General features: G+C 37.9%; 3 protein-coding genes across 4 annotated transcripts; 2 read left to right on the forward strand and 1 right to left on the reverse strand.

The window, feature by feature from the left end:
- Positions 1 to 188: 188 nt before the first annotated feature.
- ttk (ttk protein kinase) lies at positions 189 to 9,042 on the reverse strand. Its single transcript, XM_055042400.1, has 25 exons — positions 8,937 to 9,042; positions 8,285 to 8,372; positions 7,960 to 8,182; positions 7,581 to 7,687; positions 7,365 to 7,505; positions 6,478 to 6,592; positions 6,317 to 6,398; positions 6,118 to 6,224; positions 5,932 to 6,019; positions 5,742 to 5,847; positions 5,409 to 5,631; positions 4,539 to 4,645; positions 4,229 to 4,372; positions 3,997 to 4,151; positions 3,342 to 3,487; positions 3,089 to 3,215; positions 2,871 to 2,963; positions 2,260 to 2,417; positions 1,970 to 2,121; positions 1,758 to 1,882; positions 1,596 to 1,670; positions 1,340 to 1,516; positions 710 to 806; positions 543 to 628; positions 189 to 464 (listed from the first exon to the last, which is right to left on the reverse strand). The coding sequence occupies exons 2-25, from the start codon at positions 8,370 to 8,372 to the stop codon at positions 396 to 398; spliced, it is 2,991 nt and encodes a 996-aa protein (XP_054898375.1). The 5' UTR covers positions 8,937 to 9,042; the 3' UTR covers positions 189 to 395.
- Positions 9,043 to 9,831: 789 nt separating this feature from the next.
- Positions 9,832 to 15,756, forward strand: ebag9 (estrogen receptor binding site associated antigen 9). Its single transcript, XM_055042393.1, has 7 exons — positions 9,832 to 10,110; positions 10,379 to 10,473; positions 12,261 to 12,342; positions 12,474 to 12,629; positions 12,802 to 12,912; positions 13,882 to 13,973; positions 14,158 to 15,756. Exons 2-7 carry the CDS (start codon positions 10,391 to 10,393, stop codon positions 14,273 to 14,275), a joined length of 642 nt encoding a protein of 213 aa, XP_054898368.1. The 5' UTR covers positions 9,832 to 10,110; positions 10,379 to 10,390; the 3' UTR covers positions 14,276 to 15,756.
- A 3,251-nt stretch (positions 15,757 to 19,007) lies between these two features.
- On the forward strand, positions 19,008 to 22,513 carry eny2 (ENY2 transcription and export complex 2 subunit). Of its 2 annotated transcripts, none has more exons than XM_055042083.1 (5): positions 19,008 to 19,341; positions 19,428 to 19,505; positions 19,644 to 19,714; positions 21,793 to 21,867; positions 22,207 to 22,513. In XM_055042083.1, exons 2-5 carry the CDS (start codon positions 19,438 to 19,440, stop codon positions 22,278 to 22,280), a joined length of 288 nt encoding a protein of 95 aa, XP_054898058.1. In that variant the 5' UTR covers positions 19,008 to 19,341; positions 19,428 to 19,437; the 3' UTR covers positions 22,281 to 22,513. The 2 variants fall into 2 exon arrangements, with proteins under 2 accessions (XP_054898058.1, XP_054898057.1); XM_055042082.1 differs by having other exon boundaries at positions 19,008 to 19,269.
- The last annotated feature ends 249 nt before the right edge of the window (positions 22,514 to 22,762 follow it).

A 22,762-nucleotide genomic window follows, 5' to 3' on the forward strand; every position in this document is an offset into this window, starting at 1 on the left:
TTGCTATTAAACAAAGATTACCACTTTAAGTCAGTTTAATTTTCCATCTGCATCCAGTTGTAAATACCCTTCACTCCCTCTTTACAGAGCATGCTTTCATATGTGAGGTTAGTCCTGTTTATAATTCAGAAAGTTATTTAACTTGTTTCGTGATTCTGCTTTCAGCTGTTGCAAAAACAACAAAATGTAAAAAAAGCAAGCAACTCATTGGAACAAAGTGTTTATTTTTCTAAGCTGTATAAGCTTACATTTAGTATTGCTAAAATGAAAAGAAAACATGTATGCTTGTTTAGACTTACAGTGAGACACCTCTATAGTGGTCACAAAAGGATCTGAATAAATCAGTTGACATAAGCAGGAAATAAATGAAGACAGGAGGAAACGCTTCATGATTGTCAGGTTGACGACTTTGCGCATTCTGTGACGTCCAGCTTCCTGCCGCTGTTGCACATTTTAGCCAAATTCTGTAAAAAACAATACAGTTAGCATTTAATGTCGGCCGGGATCTGGAAAATGTTACACACACGCAATTAAAGTCCTACATTAGCTGCTCGGACGATACTGTTTGGAGACTGGAGGGCTGCCAGGTCAGTTAGGATCCTCTTCAGGTCATTGTCAGAAGGACGCTCTGACGGAACAGAAAGAGTCACACTTTAGCTTCAAAAGTTGATCGCCGAGCACCTGGAGGGCTTATTTGGTTCTTGTGTACCTGGTACAGGAGAGGATTGTGGTTTCAGCTGGAGGTAGTGATGCTCCAGCAACTCTGCAATGGAGATTCTTTCTCTCGGGTTTCGCACCAAGCACCTCTGATGAAATGAGAGAAAACTGGCATCACACACTTAACCTGCTAGGTACAATTCCCTTTTTTCCAGTGCCTCCTCCATTTAAAGTAGGAAACAATAAGATACACGTGGGGATTTTTTTCATTTGAAGTGAAAATGTGACAAACTCCCATAAATGACCACCTTAGCTTACTTAATAATTAGAGACGCACCAATCCAACACTAATATCTGTATCAGTCCCGATATTAAAGCGATTTTTGGATCAGGTGTCAATGACAACATGCCCAAACTAAAGGACAGAGCTATCCAGTCTAATTCTATGGTTGTGCTTTGAGCGACAGGCTTTATGATTCATTTTAAAGCCCTTTCTAGTTCCGGACTTCTATATGTACATAAAGTTTACTTACCTATCTAATAAATCATAAGGTAAGTAAACTCAGTCAGATGTTTTCTAAGCAGTTTAACGTTATTTAAAGCTGTGCAATTATTCAAACAGGTAAACTAAATTCATTTGAATAACAAAATAAAGAAAATGCAAAAAAAAAAAAAGCCTTACTTTCAAAACATCCAGCAAATCCTTCTCTGCGATGTCAGGAAACTCGATCTTATGAGACGGATCGATGATGGCCTGCAGCTTGGCGATTTGGTTTGTGATGCTCTGGAACGGAGTCTTCCCATAGGTCATACAATACAGGATGCATCCCAGGGACCAAACGTCTCCTTTAGGGCTGATCTGTACAACACCATTATTATAGAGATTCTTTATACAAATCTTATTTCACAGGTTATATCAGCTAGGTTTAGATGAGTACCTTGGATCGCGCCTTTCCTGGCTGAGATGATGTATCCTTAATGGCCTCAGGAGGCATATAGTTGAGCGTTCCAACCTGTGTGATTATGACACACATTTAAAAGAATCCATAAAGAATCAGACAACTCAATTAAGATCCGAACCTAAAAGAAATATGACGTACCTGAGAATCTTTCATAATGCTCGTCACGTCAGGCTGGATTCTGTTTGCGATACCAAAGTCGATCAGCTTCAGCGATGCGTTGACTATGACAAAATTTGCCGGCTTCAAGTCGCTGTGGACGATACCTGCGGCAAGTGAACATGAAAACGTCACAATTAGATTTATAACGAAGAACACAGAAAATACGACAAGGAGCTGAAGACGACAAGAACCGTGTTTGTGGATGGTATGGACGGCCTCCAGCATGTTCTTCCAGTAGAATTTCCTCTCAAGCGGGTTGACGGTTTTGCGGTTTCGCAGCCAGGTGTTCAGATCCAAGTTGCCGCACTCCATCAGCATGTAGATATAGCTATTGGTTATTTCACTGCAAAATAAAAATAAAAATAAAACATGTGGAGCCATCAAAATCTCTGCCAAACAAGCTAAAGGTGGTTGGATTTAACCACATACTCCACTCCGATTCATCATCAACACACTGATTCTAGACGAGTCACACACTCACTAGTCGTAAAGCTTTATGATTTGGTCGCTGTACTGCTGCAAGTGGTTCAGATGCTCAATTTCATTTTTGTAACTTTCTATTGTTTGAGTGTCAGCCTCCTCCAGGTTCACATATTTCACTGCAAACAGCTGCTTTTTGGGATCGAGGACCTGATAGACCTGCAAAAACAAACAAAAAACAAGAGTTAGGAGTGCACCAATTGCAGTTTTCTCCAATTTTCAAATAATAGGTTTCATCAATGCAAATGTCAGGCTTTTTAAGTCCATCGTCAACGAAATTTAAGACATGTATCGCAACACATACACAAAAGGAAAATCGTTTTTGGTCTGAAAAGTCTCTAAATATAGCGACAGCCGCCAAGTTTTCAACAGTGGGAGGCTATTGTTGATGGCACACGTTCTGATGTGACCTGGGAGGCAGGTCAGTCAGCTCTCTCTCATGGCAGAGCTAAAGGAGACAGTGGCTGATTTTCAGATCTTTGTGACGATGGTTAAAGTCGGACTCACGTACTGATTATCCGTCAGCTGATTTATCGTCGCACACTGAGTCAGAACAGAACAACTTCAGTTTGAAGTGGTTTGTGTTTTAGGTTGCCATCTGTGAAGCCTTACCTTGCTGGATCCACCTCGTCCAATCATCTTGAGGATGAAGAACTGCTTCCCCTTTATTGAGATGGATTCGTTTGAAAAAGAACTGAGGGAGACCTTCAATGAAAAACAAATGAGTTCCAATGGGATTCCGGTTTTATTTGCAAGGGATTTCAGCTGAGAGGTAAATAAATCTAGTGAACAGGTTTAAACATCTGTAACCGGCAGTGAAGGTGCTGCACCTGTGGAGTGTGGAAACCAGCAGTGTGGCTGAGGGGCGTACAGGCCTGCTGCATGGCTCCGGCTCTGTGAGGCGCTGCTGCAGAAGACGACGCCTCGGGGCCTCGCTTTACGACAGGAGTGATGAAGCTGAGGAGAAACAACTTGTGAAAATCGTCCATTCCAGGGCGGAAAAACACAACCAGACCAACTCCTTTAAAAGTTTACGAGGTTGAAACGATCCAGGTCCTCGATGTGAGTGAATTAAGCACCTACCTACTGGGATGTGGGTCCCTGTAGCCGTTAGGCGTCTGGTAGGCGGCTTGTGGGTTCAGTTTGGATGGATGTCGGATGGAGGGAGTGGGGTGAGATCCTACCAGACGGGGAACGGGTCTGGGGTCAGGAGGCGTGGTTCGCTTATCCTCAGGAATAAATGAAGTGAAGCATAAAATCACTTAACAGTAGAGAAACACCGATCCGATATCTGTATCAACCCCGATTTTGAAAACTATTCTAGATCAAGTATTTGTGTCAATGTGACAGATCAATAAGAGCAAATCTATTGAGACCAATTCTATGCTTTGTGTTCCGAGTGATGTCACACTTTATTATTATTTACTTTCCATTGGCTGTTTTGCTCCTAATTGCACAGACTGAACAAATTAAAGTTGTGTTGTTTTTCACATGCTTGACCATTGAAACTATTGGTGTATTTGAATGTGCTGTATTGGTTCAGTTATCAAATAAATTTGTATTTCTGAACATTTATGTCTCTTAAAAAAAAAAAAAAAGAAAGAAACTTTTCGAGACAACTTATTCTATATCGGATAGTTATCGGCCAATACTGAACCTCAGATATCTGCATTGCCATTGAAAAAATAATTGGTGCATCTGGAAAGGGAAAATGCAAAAAACAAAAAATTGCTGATACCTCAGGAGAAACTTGCCGTGTGAGCAGACTGGGAATCTTCCACTCTGCGTCCGGCTCTTTGCTGGCAGGTTTATTCCGTTCCACCGACTGGCTCACAGGTATCCGAGCCGGGAGCTGCAGTTTCTGCTTCCCACCAGAGGGGGGCCCGCTTCCTGCTGCATGGACGTTTACAGATTCAGCAGACAGAAACAGAAAAAGCAGCAGCAGCACTCTGTTTCAGGCTGATTCTTACCCGTGGGCAGGTCGTCCTCCATGGGGGGAACCAGCTGTTTCTCTCCCGATTTCAGGTTCCGCATGGCCACCTCCAGAAGCTCTGTCGGTTTGGCATTTAATGCCAGAGCTTTGTGAAGAATTGAAGTTGCTTTGACCAAGTTACCTAAAAAATGTTTTCAAAAATCCACAAAGTGACTTTGGTAACCTGGTCAAACACGGAGAACGAAGAACTCATTCCACAACATGAAATTTTGAGATTCGAAACGTTTTGAGGTGTTTTGCCTAAAAATGTTATTTTAATACAGCCACGAATAAAAATACAAGATTACCTTGAGAAACCTCAAACTGGGCATTTGCAATGTGGACAAACGCAAAGCCTTTGCAGTTGGTTCTCGCAACTATAAAGTAATCCTGAGCCTGATCTGGATCTTCAATCCTACAGAGCAGAAAACAAATGGTGATATTCAGCAGACAGCTGTTAGGTAGTGATAGATACGGACCAGAGCTTGTCTGAGAAAAAAACAATTATAAAGATGACAGAAATAATGAAAGCGGTATAAAAAGAAACAAAATGGAAAAGGAAAAGAAACAAATACAACCTAAGGAAAAAAAGACAGAAATGAAGCAAAAAAAATGAAAACGAAGCAACAAAGAAAACCAAAATTGAAACCAGACAAAAAAAATTAAAGACAGAAGCAAAAGAAACAAAAGATCCAAAAAGAGAAACCAAGAAAGATAAAACAAAGCAAAAAGAAAAAGCAACAAAGAAAAACCGAACAGAGGAAAGAAAGAAACAAAAGACAAAAAAACAGAAAATTGATTTAAAAAAATAATAATCATAAAAGGAGTTTGTGTTTTTTTTCCATCCAAGAACGATCAATTCATTTATCTAATTTTATCAAAAGACTTCAACTGAGTCAAAAAAATTTAGAATCAAGGTAACTTCATCTACCACACAGCCTTAATAAAACACACTGCAGCTTTAACTAGTAATACTATGAAAAGGTTGTGAATACTTTATCTCCATTTGTTGGATTCAGAAGCACAACTTCAATCAAAAACTCTGCAGTCCACATAGAAAAGAGATTGTGCACAACAATCAGAATGGAAATCTGATTGTTGTATCTTTGATATTTAGATGAAAACTTGACACTTTATACAGTCACAAGATCCCCCAGAATGTCTTCAGTAGGACTCACCCCTTCAGTTCTGCATATCTGACCAGTATTCTGGCGTAGCTGGTGTTTTTGCTGTACTGTCTGATCGGCAGCCTGCTGAAGACTTTGGAGTAGCAGTTTTTGAGCTTGTTGAGCAGGCTGATGTCTGTGTGAGGGTTTCCTCTTTTCTCCAGGTTCATCAGGTACGTCCAACACAACTCGGGAGAGTTGAAATTGACAACTTGCTCGAAATTAAAAGTCACATCTGCAGAGTAAATAACAGTAACAGAAAAAGACAACAAATAGAACTTTAATCTCCACTGATCGCTCTGTTCAGCATGCGCTGCAACGTGAACGTGACTCGGCAGGTTTTACCTTCCATTTTGGACGATCCTTTCGCGCCGTTTGTTTGGAGGAGCGTTGCGGTCGAGTCTGCCTGGTCTTCCCACTGGCCGAGATCCGGACTGAGAACTGATGGTTTCTAGCGCGTCAAAATGGACATTGGAAAAATCATCTTCGCGCCGAAGCACTAAACAGCTCTGTCAGCAAGTTTCTATGTTCTCACCTGATCCCTGACAACGTCTCGTCCTTCGACGCTTTTCCCTGAGGAGGACACTCCAATTCCCGAGGTCCCGTTTGAACCAGATGTTTGTCTGAGAGCAAATAAAAAAAAAAAACACAGATAAAATACAAAATTACTTTACATTTGAATTAAGTTAGGGGCATCAGAATGAAGCGGGGAAATACAAACCTGGACAAACTTCTAGAAACAGACATACTGCTGGATTTGGAGACTTTCTTGTGGATGTCGTCATCATTTTCTGGAATTGAAAATGGCACAACAGGTACTCTCCCCGGCTATTAACAAAAGGAAAAGGAAAATAAAAACAAAAGTGAAAATTCCAAGAACTGTTTAGTTAATTTGTTTTATTCCGCAGGCTGAAGCCCACCAAGCCAACAGCTCTTTTCCGATGGGATCCAGTCCTCCAGCCAGGAAACGGATCGTCCGAAGCCCCAGACGGCGGCTCCTTCCTGAAGGAAAAAAATAAATATCTAAACGCGTTCCTCCTCGACAAAACTGTGAAAACTTAAGAATCTGCTTCATTCTTACCCTACGCTAAAAATACTGGAGAGCTGCAAGTCGCCGGTTCCATCCGACATTCTGCCGGGTTTTGGGAATTCAGAGTCTTTTTTGATAGAATCCTGCACAGTTCTATTGGATAAAGCTGGAAACACAAAGAAAACGTATAGATACTGTAAGATGAACCTAATTCAGTAAGATAAGAAAGGTATTAATGAGGGACGCACCAGGGCTGGAAGATGAAGCAAAATTTTGCTTTTTGAATATTTAATTTTTGGGGGGAGAAATTTTTTTAAAAGAAAATCTGGATTTTTTTCATCAGTGCACTCGTTGGGTTTCCACAGTGACGTTTTTCTAGTACAATCGAGACTCCATTCTGCCAATATCACAACTATGTTCTTGTAATTAAGCAAAAAAAATTCTAATAGCCTGGCCCTAGTACTCAGCGCTCCAGATCACAGAAGGGACATAAATGCCTCTTTTTGAAAATGTTTTGTCATCTAGCATTTTTTTTTCCTCCCAAGGAAACAAAATGAAAAATAAAGTGGAGATTGGAATAAGTATGAAAAAAATATGGATTTTATTTCCAAGACACACTGTACAGCCATAAAGTGCACCGATTGCAGTTTTTTGGTCGATCGCCAATCTTAAAAAAATAAATAAATAAATAAAATCTGATCTTTCTATTCAGGTTTTGGCCGACACCATTTTTTTTTTTTTCTTTTTTTGGGGGGTTTGAAAAGTTGCTAAATATAGCGACAAAGTTGCTAAATGTAAGGCATTTATTGTTGACTGCACACGTGCAGCTGTGACTCTACACCCAAAATGAAGAAAATCTGAACCGATTCAGCGCTGCACCCCCAGAATTAGTGACTTGAAAATGGCTGAGTATGAAAAAACAACAGTCAAGTTCTCACATGGGAAGTTCTCCTTGTCCTCCAGACAGATCATCGTTTTCCCGGCCTGCATGCTCTGCAGCGCAGCCACCAGCAGTTCTTTTGGTTTGGCATCCACGTCCAGCGCGGTCTGCAGTATCTGAACAGCTCTTTTTGTGTTGCCTGGCGACACACACAGGGTGAACACTTAACACACACTTACCCATATGCCACAAGCAGCTAAAAACAGTCCTGTACCTTGGGAGTGCTCAAACTGCGCATGCGCAATGTGGACAAACGCAAAGCTCTGGCTGTGAGCTGTCGCTACACTGAAGTTGGCCTCTGCCTCGTTGACATCTTGAAGTCTAGCAGGAGGAAAACAGTGGAAAAAACAAAACAAAAAGAAAGTTAATTCTATCCAGAATTGATTATTTAGAGCGCCAGATACAGTGCCGAAAATTTTACCAGTTTGTCAACAAACCACAAATTTCAATTAATTTCTTTGGAAAGATCAACATTAACTTGTGTATTACTGTGAAGCAAAAGGAAATATTCCCATTAGTGGTTGTAAAAAATAAATAACTCGAAGGAATGACAATGCTTTCTCTAAATTGCTTGAAATACGACGTCTGCTCACGCTTTCAGCTCCGCAAATCGAACCAGCATCCTGGCATAGCTTTCGTTGTGACAGTGTTTCCCCAGAGGCATGTTGGAAAACACTCTGGTATAAAAATCTATGAGTCTGGTGAGGTGGTTCTGGTCCAGCAGGGGATCTCGTTTCCTCTCCAGCTCCGTCAGGTAGGAGAGGCAAGACTCGGGCGAGTTTGAGCCGATGACCTGGTTGATGTTGTCTGTGTCATCTGAGAGGAAAGAGAGAGGGGGGTGGGGTTACAATAAAGAGACTGTAAACAAAGGAAGGATGAACCGACTTGTTTGCTGAGCAGCAGCAGCACATTCGTTACCTTCGTTGAAATACTTTTTGATGTTGCTGAACCTTTGATAAAGCCTGGCGAGCTGCTGCTTCCTGTCTGTGTGTTCCTCTTCTTCCATCTGGAAGGGAGAAGCCGACAAGAACAAAACATAAACAAAAGCCTTTTTCAGTCAAATCAAAGTCAATCACACTGCGACAAAATTAGAATTTTGCGCAACAAAAATTTTCCCTCTTCAAGACTTCACTACTGTGACAAAAACTTTCGCTACGCCTGTTTGACAAAGAAACACCTGAGCAACTAAAGTAATTTGGCTAACCAACGGAAGGGACAACAGCAAAGCTAAGCAACAACAAAAAAAGTCACAATTCTTCGCCCTCCCAAAAAAAACTCCTGATATGAACAAATGCAGAGAGACACTAAAACACGTTTTACTGAATGATTCTAAACATTTCGTTCTTCAAAAATACAGACTTTCATGTTGACGGCATACGCCGGACCATGTATGCTAACAAATGGCAATGTTGTTAGCGGTGCATAGCTTAGCATCGCTTACCTTGCATGTAATCTCAAATAAAGTCACGCACAAAGGCGTTTTGTATCATTTACAACATGACGCAGTCGGACGAAAAATCACATCGCCTTGTTTCTGATTCCCCCAAATAACGCACTCGATAAAACTCACCTTTTCACAAAGTTGTGGCGCACAGCGGAGCAAAAAAAACACCCAACTGGCAATTTTCAAAATGTGCCACTTCCTTTAAGATGTGCACCGATTGGCTCATTCCTAAATGACGTACTCGTTTGCGACTGACGCGTACAAATAAGTGAATGGCAAATATTCGCAAAGTATTTTTCATCGCATTAATGACGATGGTTAAAAATGTGTTAGGATGATGTTTGTTTTTTTGGAGAGTAAATGGGGATATTTTTCCTTTTTCGGGCGCTCCCTTTACGAAACATCAGATGTTGCCATCAAGTACGGAAAGTCATTTTACTATTTAATAATAATAATAATAATAATAATAATAATAATAATAATAATAATAATAATAATAATAATAATAATAATAATAAACAGTTAAAAACTAATATCAACCAACAAGTTCTTAGTAGTAGGAATTGTATAATAAAAAATGTTATTACAACTAACCAATAAAAAAGACGATTTAGATATTTCATTATACATGAAAGTTAAAGTGGAACAGCTTGACTGGACCTGACAAATTTGCATATTTAAGTCAATTCTTTAAAAAAAAAAAAAAAAGCATTTGAGGAACAAAACAATCTTTTTCAGGATTTCTTCCCTATAATGTGTGTAGGGCAAGGAGTCTGAAACCTTTACAGTAGAAATCTTGGCTCTCAGTCCAGCTAAAGAATACCCAGAGTCGCAAATGTTATAATTTGTGTAACGACGGTCGGTGAAATAAAATTTTAAAAAAACAAAGCCTGATATTTTTGGCTTACTTTGTAGTTGCACATAATCCTAAATCAACTATATAAATATATGTATCCGTATCCGTCTCGTTCTCGTTTTCCCAACAGCACGTAAACGCAACATGTATTCAGCTCCTCCCACTTCCAATATGGCAGCCATGGGAAGGAGACAAGCGACGCCACGAATTTAGGAGTTTTTCCACGATAAATAAGCGGTATGGGAAGCTGTCACGTATATGTCTATGTTGTGACAACGATACTACTCCTCAGTGCCAATGTCCCGTTTGAGAATAACTTTTAAAGGTTTCAAAAATACAATGTTTCTCAGTGGGCTAAGCTAGCAAGCAACGGTTAGGAAATAAATGAACTTGTGTCTTCTGACTCACGAGAAGAAATCATCCACTCCGTGTACGTCCTTCTAGGTGAGTATACATTTGCATAGAAAGACGTGCAAACCGTAACGCGAGGACAAACGGCATTTTCATTCAGAAGATGCGTTTAGCTCCTCATTAGCCTAATACTCAGAAACATCAACGCAGAGGAACTGCATCCTAGTGTCACAGATTCTCTCGTCCTGTCTGCTGTTGAAGTTGTTTGGTTCTCATTTCTGCCCGTCTCGTTTGTTTCAACGGTTTTTCTATTTCACCATTATTCAATATTGCTTTCTTTTCTCCCCCCTTCCCCCTGCAGCTCAGACTCATCATGGCCATCACTCAGTTCCGTCTGTTCAAGATTTGCACATGTTTAGCCAGTTTGCTGTCCTTTTTTAAAAGGTTGATATGCAGGTGAGCACCAGTGGTCCTCCGTACTGTGATCTGAAAATGTTTCTTTTACCTGTTGTTGCTCTAGGGATCCTAAAACAGTTTTTCTTACAAATGATAATAATAAAAAGAATTCACATTGGTTCCAATTCTTTGTTAAATAACTTGATCACTGTCAATTTTCATTTTCTTGTCTTGCCCCTGTTTCTCAGTTGTATTCATATCTCTGCTTCTGCTGCATCCTCACAAGGTTCCTCTGTCTTTTCACGCACTGTTTGGGTGAAAAGTTAAAACCAGTGAATAAAGACACATTTGTTTCTCCCCCCCCTGCCCTCCGTCACTATCTCAGGCTAAATCAGACTAAACATTTCTATTAATGTCTTCAAAATCAGAAGTTTACATACATTTCCTCAGGATTTGCTGTTATTAACTTTGAACTGTTTGGCTTGGGTGAAATGCGTTGGGTTCCCTTCCACAAGTTTCGCACAGTAGTTTAAAATCATAAAGGCTCATTACTTCAGAGTAATCAGTGTTTACAAATTTCAATGTAGAACATTTTATTAATGCGTTAGAAACAATCACTCTGAAAGTTTGGTGAGTTACTGCTTTAAAAAATTATTCGCTTATTGTGATCTCTTATGACAAGTCTTTGTATTCACTTAAATCAAATATCCCCATTAAATCTCTATATGCCTTTTCTATGACATTTAAAGATCCAATCCATACTTGTCGTACCAGTTTAAGTTCATAAGAGTTGGTCGGGTTAGAGTTAAGACCAAACGTGGAATAGGTCGGGTTTCACTGTGGAAGTTAGGAAAACAAAACCTGTTTTAGGATTTAACAGCCAACGAAGAGAGAAAAGTAAACATCCGAAGGAGGTTTAAAGTCCAAGCGGCTCTCGATGAAACTTCTCATTCAGTTTAACTTCTCCACCAGCCACAGAAGTCAGAAATATTAGTTTTGTGCAGCAGAACCGTGCGTTACAGTTTGCAGTTAATTTTAATCTGTGGATGTAGCTTCTTGTTTACTTTGATTCAGCCAGACATGTTTTTCTTTTAGACTTTATACAACATGTTGTCTCACTGATGACATATAATTACATTGCAAACAGGAAAACAGAAAAGAAAAAAGAATAAAAAGTGTAACGCAAAGAAAGCTGGCTATACTAACACTAGAGGAGGTGCAGGGAGAAACACTTGTGGTGCCTCTTTCCTTCTACAGACTGCAAAAGACCTCAACCTTACACATACAGTCAGAACTACAAGCTTAAAGGTTCTTTTGGGGTTTTTTTGTCATTAAGTTGTGAACTATTCACATTTTCAGTTTCCTTAAAATTCTACAGTTCTAGAAAGAAATATGGCCGCCATCTTTTGTGCAAAAGTTTTTTTTCTTAACTTTAAAATCTAAAAACAGAAGTAAATTGGGGGTTCATATAGCAGACATTTATTAAAAATAATTAAAAAAAAATAAAACTTAAGTTGTCGTCTTAGAAGTTATTCTAACACTTGCAGGTCTAAGCAAGTCTTTTTTTTTTTTAGCTTGATTTATTGTTGTGAAGATTGCAGATCTATTTTCCTTCTTGCATTTTGCAATTATGAGAGTCGAAGTTACAGTGTGAACAAATGTGAACAAGAATACATACTTCTGCAATTCATTCGATATCCTCCTGACTAAATGAAAAAAAAAAAAGAACTTAAACAAGTTCTGTTTGGTAAAATCTTCTTTGCGCATTACAGAAAATTTGATTATGCTTAGTCTTGTCTGCTTTGTGGTTCCATGAAATTGATTTGAATAATTTGATTGTGACACAGGAGCGGACGGGGCCGCAAGCTCAGCGGTGATCAGATAACTCTCCCAACGACAGTCGATTTTTCCTCCTCTTTACCAAATCAGGCGAGTAGCTGCGTCACTCTCCTTCCCAAAACGTATAAGGCTGGAATTCAGAATTTAGGTTAAAATAAATGAATAAATAAATATTATTTAATGAACTCAAAAAAAAATGTTTCCCTTTGTGATCTGAACAGCCAGAAATCGAAGAGTGGAGCTCCTGGGATGAAGAAGCTCCTACGAGTATTAAGATCGAAGGTGGAAATGGAAACGTGTCCCCTCCGCCCAACGATGCAGACGAAGAGCCAGATTATTTTAAAGACATGGCTCCCACCATCAGGAAGACGCAGAAGGTACAGAGCAGATTCATAGCAAACAAACTTTGTTTTTCCTTTTTTGCTCTATTTTTCAAACGAAGAGTTGAAAAATGGACATGGCTGAAACTTTTTGACATTGAAGAAAAATACAGCCAGCTTTAACACTGATCGCATGTCTGACTGCTTCGCCCTTTCATTTCTGGTCCAGATTGTGCTGAAAAAGCGCGAGCCGTTGAACTACTTGGTTCCTGATGGGTCAGCAGGATTCTCCAGCAGGCTGGCAGCCTCCCAGGACATGATGGGCTTCAGTCCGCCCTCTGTGAGAAACGCCTCGGCTTCCCTCAAGTCATTCTGTCGATTCTTTCGTTTTCACTGGTTCGGGTTTTTGGTTCGACTATAAACGTGACGTGTTGCAAAGCAGTAAAAGTCTAATTGAAACCCTGTGTTCGGCCTGGGCGATGTGGCTTAAAAATAAGTCACTTTTTTTTTTCCCCATACCATTTCTGATTTTATTTTTTAAAAATCTCTTTTCTAAAAAGGAAATTACAAATGACAAATTATTTTCAAAAACTGGCTTTTATTTCAGTCAACACTTCCAGCGTACTAAAGCCTGGGTGTGAGAATTATTATTTTAACTATGAGAATATAGTCATAACATCAGCAGAATAAATACTAGAGAATCTTAAAATGACAAGAAAACATTCTTTTTAATGAGGGAAAAAAAACATTTTGTTTTTGAGTTCTCATAAAATGACTACTTCATTTTTTTATTATTATGACTTTATTCTGATAATATTAAGACTATTCTTTTACTATTTTGATTCTATTCTTGTAGCATTATAGCTTTATTCTCCTAAAAAAATTTTTTACAAAAAATCTAAGCATGACTGACGGTTCCTGGCTTGTCAAGTAAGATGGCAGCTTTTTGAGTGATGATCACTCTGAGCCATGGAGTGGATTGGTGAAATAAAAAATAAAAAAAATTCTCCAAAAACTCAGTCTCTCAAAACATAAAATGTGATTTAATCGATACAAATAAATATCCAATGTTATATTTGTATTCTCAATGTCCACGTAATGGAGAAAACATAAATGTCTCAATGCGAGACAGAAGAAAAACGGTGAACTCTCCTTAGTGATGGCGCAGTCATCCTAACAAATTTATGGTATTTTAACCAAACGCTAAGAGTTTAAACCAAAGTTCCCCAGTGGCCAAAATGATATGTTTTGGCTCTTTCCAAAAAAAAGGAAAGCTGCAAACTGACTTCGACTCTGTGCGTTTTCTCAGGCTGAACTGGGCGAAATGGAAAACTGGCAGGAGGACACAAACGCCTGGGAAGATGAGTCCGACGCTGCCTGGGAGGCAGAGGAAGTGCTCAGGTAAAAGTTCTGCTAGACTTCCTGGTGTTTACGTCCGCTGTAACAATTTGAGTTGTTTCAGTTGTGGTGGGGGGAAACATAAAAGTGGAGCATAAGTTTGTTGTGAACTTATTCGATACATTTACACATTTAATGGTACAAGGAACAAGACTGGTCTCATTTTGCTCCCGTCTCTTTCCACCAGGCAACAAAAGATGGCTGAGAGGGAGAAACGCTTCATGGAGCAGCAGAAAAAGAAAGTTGAGAAAGAGGCTCAGAGAATGCTGAAGAAGGAGCAAAAGATCGCAGTCAAGCTCTCGTAACGTTTTGGAAGTGCTCCGTTTCGAGCCGACGGGGGCGCCGGGGTTTGGGCACGGACTTCAAATCTATCATTAAAACAGTTTTTAAAGTTCCTTCCACGTGGATCATCATCAGTCACTACTTTATCTGTTTACAAACTGTCCTCCTCCTCCCAGTTCTACCAGCAGCCGTTACAGTTTGGTATGCGGCTGCACTGTAAAAACCCATCGGTCTCCAGAGCAGATTACACACCGAAGAAGTGTGAAGTAAAATACAAAATACTTAGATTATGACTTCATCTGGTTGGTAGTACTTAATTTGTCTGTTCTCTCCCAGAAGCATTTTGTAAATGAAACTTCTCTGCAACTTAAAAAAAAAAATCAAATCTCATAAAATTTTTATGGCCTCACAGGGAAAGAAAATGGAGTTTTTTGCTTTGCTAATTATTGTGGATTTTTTTTTATATTTATGTCTTTCAGAATCTGTACATTTTTTTTTTTTTTTTTTTTTTTGTCTGACGATCATGGCTTTAATTTTTTCACTCTAATCTGAAGCCATCACTACACTGGAAATCTGCATTCAACTGAAAACTGGAGCTTTTAAACTGGATGCGGGTGAAGATTGATCGATCGAATGATCAAGTCAAACTAGAAATGATGGCTGTGGGTTCCTATGGCAACCTCATGGCTGCTGGTTTACCATTCATTCCCGGACATTTTGTCGAAGGTAATTATCCAGAGATCGGTGGATTTTTGTTTTTAATTTTGTGTGTGTGTGTTGTTGGATGACATATTCCTCTGGATATAATTGATGAACATACTTTTTATAAACTATGGATCACCAAGGCAATAGAATCAATTGCTTCACCCACAAAGAGGATTTAAGTGCAGATTTAATGTGTTTCCATAAGAAAGCATTTCTGAACATTGCCTAGAATATTATTTCTGTTATCATGAAAACCTAACCGGGTGAAGAATCTAATATATATATATGCATGATGATGAAGTTAAGCGTTTTAAAACCTCCATTGAAGCAAGTTAACGAAGGCAAATTTTTATTCGTAATGTTCCAAAGCTTTGCAAATGGCAGGATGTTATTATTTATGAGGTGATTGAGTGAAAACGTGACAGTTTTTTAACTAAACGAGGGAGCGACGGTGGGCAGTTCTAAGAACTAACATGGTGAAACTGGTGTTCATTGGTTGGAAAAGGTTGGCGTAGTTCATTTGTTTACCTATGGGTAAACATAAAGAGACATAGCATTTAGCTTTTCTTTTGTTTGTTTTGCACATTTTTTTTCTACAGAAAGAAATCATTTTCATTTCTGTTCTTTCACTCTTTTTTCACTGTACAACTTCATTTTCAAAAATTTGGTGGTTGAGCATAAACAAATTTTTTGCTCTGACTTGACAAAAAAGCCCTGTTCAGATTTGACAGGTTGTAAATCTGGTGTACAAGTTTTTTTTTTCTTTCATTTTTGTTTTTAATAAAAGCATTGATTCATATGTTTGCATTGTTTTTGGAGGAACATTTTCCAAACAATTAATGGGCCCGTCACCAGGCATTTTAAACACTAAAGTTTGAAATGTACTCTAGTGTGAAGGTTCATGCTTTTTGTTAGTTGAAAGACAGTATATTATTGTTTTCCTACTAAAGAAAAAAACAACACACTTGTCAGTATTTGTCACCAACAAATATTACACAAAATGTACAGATTGTATTATGAAATCCTGAAATCAGCACATTGCCTAAGTACAGCTTCACATAAACTAAATTACATGAGCAAAACTTGAATATTGCTTCATTATACACACATTTGAAGTGTTGATCTCTGTGATGATGACTCGCCGCGAATGATAACCCCAAATGAATTTTCTTAGAAAATCAGAAGAGTTCCGTTCACTAAATTAGAATAGGCGTTAGGAAATCTAAATGACCTTTTAGCAGACGTAGCATACTTTTTTTTTTTATTAAACCCACATTTCTGTGTTTAAAATGTTCACTTTCATCAGTCTAATGTAGTCAATTCTTTAAAGTAATGTTTTAGCTGTAAGCAAGAAACCACAAACAGAAATAAAGGCTTTGAAACATTGGTTTGTGGAATTAACTGTTTTATTTTTAAGTGTGTTGAGGAAATAATGAAAATTTTAAAATGTATTGATTTGCCTTAATTTTTCCTATTGCTACTGATATATGGCGTGAACGTCACGTCAGCAAAAATAGAAATGCATTCACTGTTTATTTTACACTATCGTCTTCACGTATAGCTTTTATTTACTTTTCTTTATTGCCATGTTTATTGTCTTTATTATTTTTTTGTAGAAATATTCATTGACACTCTGGCTAAAGACATACAGTCCAACTAGCTTTGGACTAAACAGACAGGTTATAATCATTCATGCATTAAAGTTTTTTTTTTTTTTAACTTTTTTTATTCCAATGAAAAACAATACAATTGTATTGTGAACATAACACAATAGAACAATAATAATACTTGACCAGGGGGAGCATCAGATAAAGTATAAAGATAAGAGAATGACATTACAGTACATTTACATAAAAGATAATCCAAAAGTCCAAGTTGATTGCAAGCCCATATTGTTGATTCTGCTCTTTGGTTGGTTGAGGGTTGAATTGTTAATAAATAATGTTTAAGTTCAATCAAAAAAACAGAAAAGTTTGGTTTTTTCTTCAAAAATGTGCATTTATGTAGGTGAAATTTAGCCTTAATAATTATTAAGTTGATAAGGAAACTTTTCACATTCATTCCTCCATTTTGTTGAAATCCAAAGACATTTTTCCAATATAACTGAAATCCTGCTGATATTTTGGAATCAATAAAGTTACAAAAATGTTGCCAAAATAGAAGGAGGACACAACCAGAACAAATGGGTGAGCGTTTCTGGGCAAACGTCACAGAAGGAACAATTCACATCAATGTTAGAATTGAATTTCTTTGGATAAACTTTAACAGGGTAGATTCGGTGAATGAGTTTAAAAGAAACTTCTTTTACCTTGTTAGTGAGAAGAAAGTGATTTGGGAGCAGCCAAATAAATTTCCAAGGCAAAGTGATACAAACGCGATTCCAATAATGTACAACCACAGGAACAGAGGTCACGACCTCCAGAAACAGGGATCTGGTCGACCTTTTGTTGTTACGAGGAAAAGGATTCAGACATATTTTGCCAACAGGAGGATGTATAGGAGATAGAACAGGAGACTGAAAATCGACTCTCGGCTTCTGCCTGAATAACATACAAATCTTTGAAGAAACGGCACCAAGAACTTTGGCATATTCCCCAGGAGAGACAGGAAAATTGAATTTACAAAGAAATTCCTCATAACTCAACAACAGACCATGTTAAATAATTGTTCAATCAGAACAATGTTACAATTAAACCAGGTATAAAAAAAAACATAGTTTTCTTCTCATATAAGATGTCCTTATTATTCCAAATAAAATACTAGTGAGGAGAAAAGTTATGCTTATAGATGAATAACCATAATAAAAGGGTTAGAGAGTTTAATTGGTAGCTTCGTTATATTAAAATTACAAATTAAAAAGAAATTTAGACCACCGAATTTAGAGAAAATATGGAAAGATATAATATTCCAGAAAGACGTTGGAGAATTTAAAAAAATACGGATCCAATTTATTTTAAAAGTATTATTCAAGATAGAGAAAGATAAACAGTTAATTCCTCCATTTTCATATGAATTCAATAGAGTCGATTTTTTAATATAGTGAGTCTTATTTTTTCATATAAAGTTGAATAGCAGTTTGTCAATTTCCTTCTCACTTTTATTGTCAATGTCCAACGATTGTGCAGCATAAATTAGCCTGGAGAAGCCTTCAGCCTTTTAAGCAGAATACGGCCGCGCAAAGAAAGATCTCTAACTAACCACTGATTGAGTCTTTTTTTAGTCTTTTGAATTAGCGGGTTGAAGTTTAGAGAGCTTCTTTCTATTTGATCCTTCGTGATGTTTATACCTAAATAAAGAATCTCATTCTTAACTGGTATAGCTTCAATTGAGGCGATGGAACAGTCCTTAATGGCCATTATCTCACATTTTTTAAGGTTAAGAGAAAGACCCGAAGCTTTGGAGAAAGTAGCAGTCTCCTTAATAGCTAAAGAGATTTGGCTCTGATCTTTTAAAAATAAAGTTGTGTCATCTGCCAGTTGTGTTAGAGTAACCACTTTATCAGCAACAGTGATCCCTTTTAAAGGACCAGTTTAAATATGATCGGCCAGAAGATGAGCCACTAAAAGAAACAAATATGGGGAGACGGGACAGCCCTGTCTGATTCCTCTGCAGAGGTTGAATCTAGGAGAGGAGCCATTTTTTAATTTGATGGAGCTGTTGGTGTTTTGGTATAAGGTTTTAACAATACAAGTAAAGAATTTTTCAAACCCAAATTTATTTAGACTCTGAAAGATAAACTCATGTTCGACTGTGACAAATGCTTTATATAATTCTAGAAATAAAATAAAACCATTATCACAAACAAGATCAGGATAATCTAAAATATCCAGAACCAACCTTATATTATTAGTAATATGACTATTTTTCATAAAACCGGATTGAGTTTCATCAATAATTGATGATTTTTAGAAGATGGCATCTTCACAACATTCCCGTTCACTATCAGAAATTTGACCAACTGATAAACTGATCATCAGGGTCATGCATTAAAGGGTTAAATCCAGTCCCAAGGCACACATGACGTGTTTCCGCTTCGCACCGGAAGTTTGCGGAGTCTTAGCCACTGTGGCCGCGTTCCACCGTCCGAGGGGATCCTTTGTGAAAGCTTAAGTGTTTCGGTGCTAAGTTGTTAAGTAGTGAGTTAGCCTCTTTGCGTAGCGAGTCTCGGTGGTTGGGATTTTTAGGGCCACGTCGCTTCTTCTTTCTTTCTCTCTCTTTTTTTATTTTATTTTTTAGCGCCGTTAAAGGTTGTCGTATTTTCACTTTTGGATGCAGACTGACTCCCGACTCTCGCGAGAAGTGGAATCTCACAGTGAGTAAAGCTCGGTTAAGTTTAACCCGGTGTGTTTCCTTGGTAGTGATGTCACCCTTGCTTCGGCTGCTGGTGTGTATTTTTTTTTTCTTGTCGCTTTCTTTCCGCAGTCTTTTAAGAGTTGACTGACGTGTGTTTACCTTTGTTTCTCCTCTCAGAACAAACACAATGAATAAAGAAGCCAGACTGAAGGCATCAATAAACCAGAAGCTAACGGAGACAGGAGAAAGAGATAGGTGGGTGAGGATTTAATACCGTATAGATCCCAGAAGGCAGGGCTGTTATTGAATATGTTTGTGTTTAAATGTCAACTTGAAGGCTCTTTCGTCTGCATAAGACTCACCTGTTCTCCTCTCTGTTGATCTGGGTGACAGATTGAAGGAGCTGCTGAGAGCTAAGCTCACAGAGTGTGGATGGAAGGACCAAATGAAGGCTCAATGCAAAGGTAAGAACACTTTTCCAGAAACAATATGGCAGCTTGTACATGAGGGAAGCAAGCTTAGGTTTACTAAGAAGAGGTACTTTCATGTTTCTCCATTACTATTATTATTAATTTTTTTGGGGGGGGATGTTTAGAGATGCAAAAAGGTCAACAGAATCTAGATGACACAATACTCAAACTCACCTTGAGTCAATTTTTTATTTGGTCCATTAACACATGAACCAACTCGTGTTTCCGCAAGGTTGTAGATATATGGGCTTTGTTGGGCGATTTATTATTTTTTTTAATAAGTATTCATTATGTCTGATGAAGTCTTTGCAGACTTGTTTCAGTTCAGCAGGTACAGTTTATTTGGTCTTGTTTAAAAACGATTGTATGACTAATGAACACATCAGCTGGTTCCCTTTGCCTTTAAATAAACGTTGCTGAATGCATACAATAAAACCAAAGTAAACCAAATATAATATTAAGCCAAACTGTGACTGATAGCCAGTTAGAAAACTTTAAGGTATTCAGAAAAGGTGTTTTTTTTTCCTTCTTCTATTTTTTTGATTTATTGTATTTTTTTTATTTTATGAATAATATAGAAAAATGTGTCCACACTAAAATCCTAAAAGCTAACAAAGTTGGATTCCAGAAACTGTTGGATTTTACAGTTCTTGTGTTGCTTTTCAAAATTTATTTATTTATTTATTGTGCAATATGACTTGTTTTTAAGAGTGCAAACATATTTGATTTTCATGTTCTGGAAATCCCAGCGTTGCCATCATCAGAGTTCATAGGTTCTGTTGACACGATAACAGAAATCGTGTCAACAGAAAGTCTTTTTGACACAATAAATCCGTCAAATGTCACTGGAAAACTTAAAAATTAAAATCAGAGTTTCCCTCCTGCGAGCACAAGGGCTCATGCAGGCTTGGATATTTTTTTTAAACAGCTAACACTACATCTTCATACTTTTCTGGAACTTGAACTATTCCAAAATGTGGAGTATTTCCAATAATCAGACAAGAAAGAGAAAAGGAAACCGTTGGCCCAAAGTCCTAAAGTTGAGCTAAAGCTTGTACATGCAGCATTCACTTTAAACGGAGTTGTGTAAAGCCTAAATGTGTTTTTTTTGTAGACCTGTTGGCATAAATGAGAACAATTCACAAACAAGCCCACCTTACTTAAAGCTTACCACAATCATTTTGTCAGGTAAAAATAGCGTCTGTAAGTGACGTTAAAGCAAAGATAGGAAAAATGTTGACTATTTGGGTTTATGTAGAATATGGCAGACAGTGAAGAGGGCAGAGATAGAAATAAAGGTCGTGCAGCTTAATGGCAGACAGTAAAAAGAGAGTAAAACAAGGTCAGAGATGATGAGGATGAAGGGGAGTAGGTTGAGGAGAGGGTCGGAGAACTCTGCATCTCCAACCCTCTCAGTTGAACAGACTCAGCAGATGTTGCACTGAATTCTGATCTTGACTCCAGGGGGCGCCATTACTTCTGTAAATGCTATTTTGCTCTCAGAGCACCACTGCCAAATGAAACCCTCCTGAAATACAGGCGGTCACGCATTCTGTTCAGTTCAAGACTATTTAACAAAATGGAGAGTTAACATTTGAAGATCATTTCCAACCAACAGGTTAGAGTTTGGTTTGAGGGTGAAAGCCTGCAGTAACGGTTTCTGAATAATGTTAGAACATCTGTCTGTACCTCACACCGGCCTGTGTCTGGTGCTTTGAGAGCAAGTTGTGGACATAAGCCACAGCGCCCTCTGCAGGGACCAATAAAATCAAATCAACCAAGAGGCTTTCACGGGTTTTAGTACCACTTTATATTAAGACAATTGATATAAGACAATACATTAGTTATTGAACACTTGACAGTCTTAATACTCTCATTAAACCCACCTGCACATTTACACTATACAGTAGTAGTTGATATCTTTGTGACCTCCTTGCGAGGTTAACATTTATTTATTTTTTTTTTATTTGTTTGCTTGTTTTTGATCTGTCACTAAAGTTAGCTTTAAACTTGATCCTTAAGTTTAATCTCTTCTGATAGGTCAGTCTAACCGTGTTATATTCCTCATGCAGACGTCATCAAACAAAAAGGTCTGGAGCACGTAACGGTGGAGGACCTTGTTGTAGAGGTCACCCCTAAAGGAAGAGGTAACTCACAACAATTCAACACTACAGTCTCAGAAAACAGTGATTACATAATTTATTATCATAAATAAGATGTTTTTAAAAAACAAGGCAATTGCTAAATATATATATTTATTAAAAAAAGAATATATATGTGTATAAAAAAGAAGGAACTCCGATCCAGTGCATTACCCACCTTTAATCCCAATGCATGCACACCGTTCAGAACAAAAGCATATCAGAAAGAAAACAGAAGTATGTGTATGTACACTAATGTTGTAGGGCTTCATAAAAGAGTTTGCGATCATATGAAAAAGAGTAAATGTTGCAGGAAAGCGACTCATCGGTGTGTCTTTATTGCAGCCCTGGTGCCAGACAGCGTTAAGAAGGAGCTCCTACAGAGAATTCGAGCCTTTTTGACACAGCACGCCTCGTAATCGACATTTGCCAAGATTATCCTCATAAAGATGTTAGCTTTTGTGTTGTTCTTTTGTTTTTCTTTTTTTAAGGATTTAATGGAATTCTGAAATATTTTTTCGAATTGCTTATGCATTCTTATCATCTCCGACATGTACTCTGATAAATGTTTGTGTTGATCCATTGATCCACTGATTCATGTTTTATACCAATCAGATGTCGTTTGCTTGAATAAAAGGGTCAATTTATTAAATATGCATTCCCCCATATGTATGTATAAGAAAAGCACAATACAGAAATTAATTTCAGAGAATAAATTGATCAGTTCATCATCCAAATGTAGCATCATCCATCTGCTACATTTAATTAGGGTCTCTGCTGCAGTTTTGTACATTTAGGGAATGGAACTAAAATATAAATGTTTTCAGATGTACATAGCTAAAGATCGTTGTTTTTTCATATGACTGATGGGAAAAACGCTAAAATTATCACACCACTCAAA

Source organism: Poeciliopsis prolifica, unplaced genomic scaffold (assembly GCF_027474105.1).
Source record: "Poeciliopsis prolifica strain line A6 unplaced genomic scaffold, Auburn_PproV2 SCAFFOLD017, whole genome shotgun sequence".
Taxonomy (NCBI): domain Eukaryota; kingdom Metazoa; phylum Chordata; class Actinopteri; order Cyprinodontiformes; family Poeciliidae; genus Poeciliopsis; species Poeciliopsis prolifica.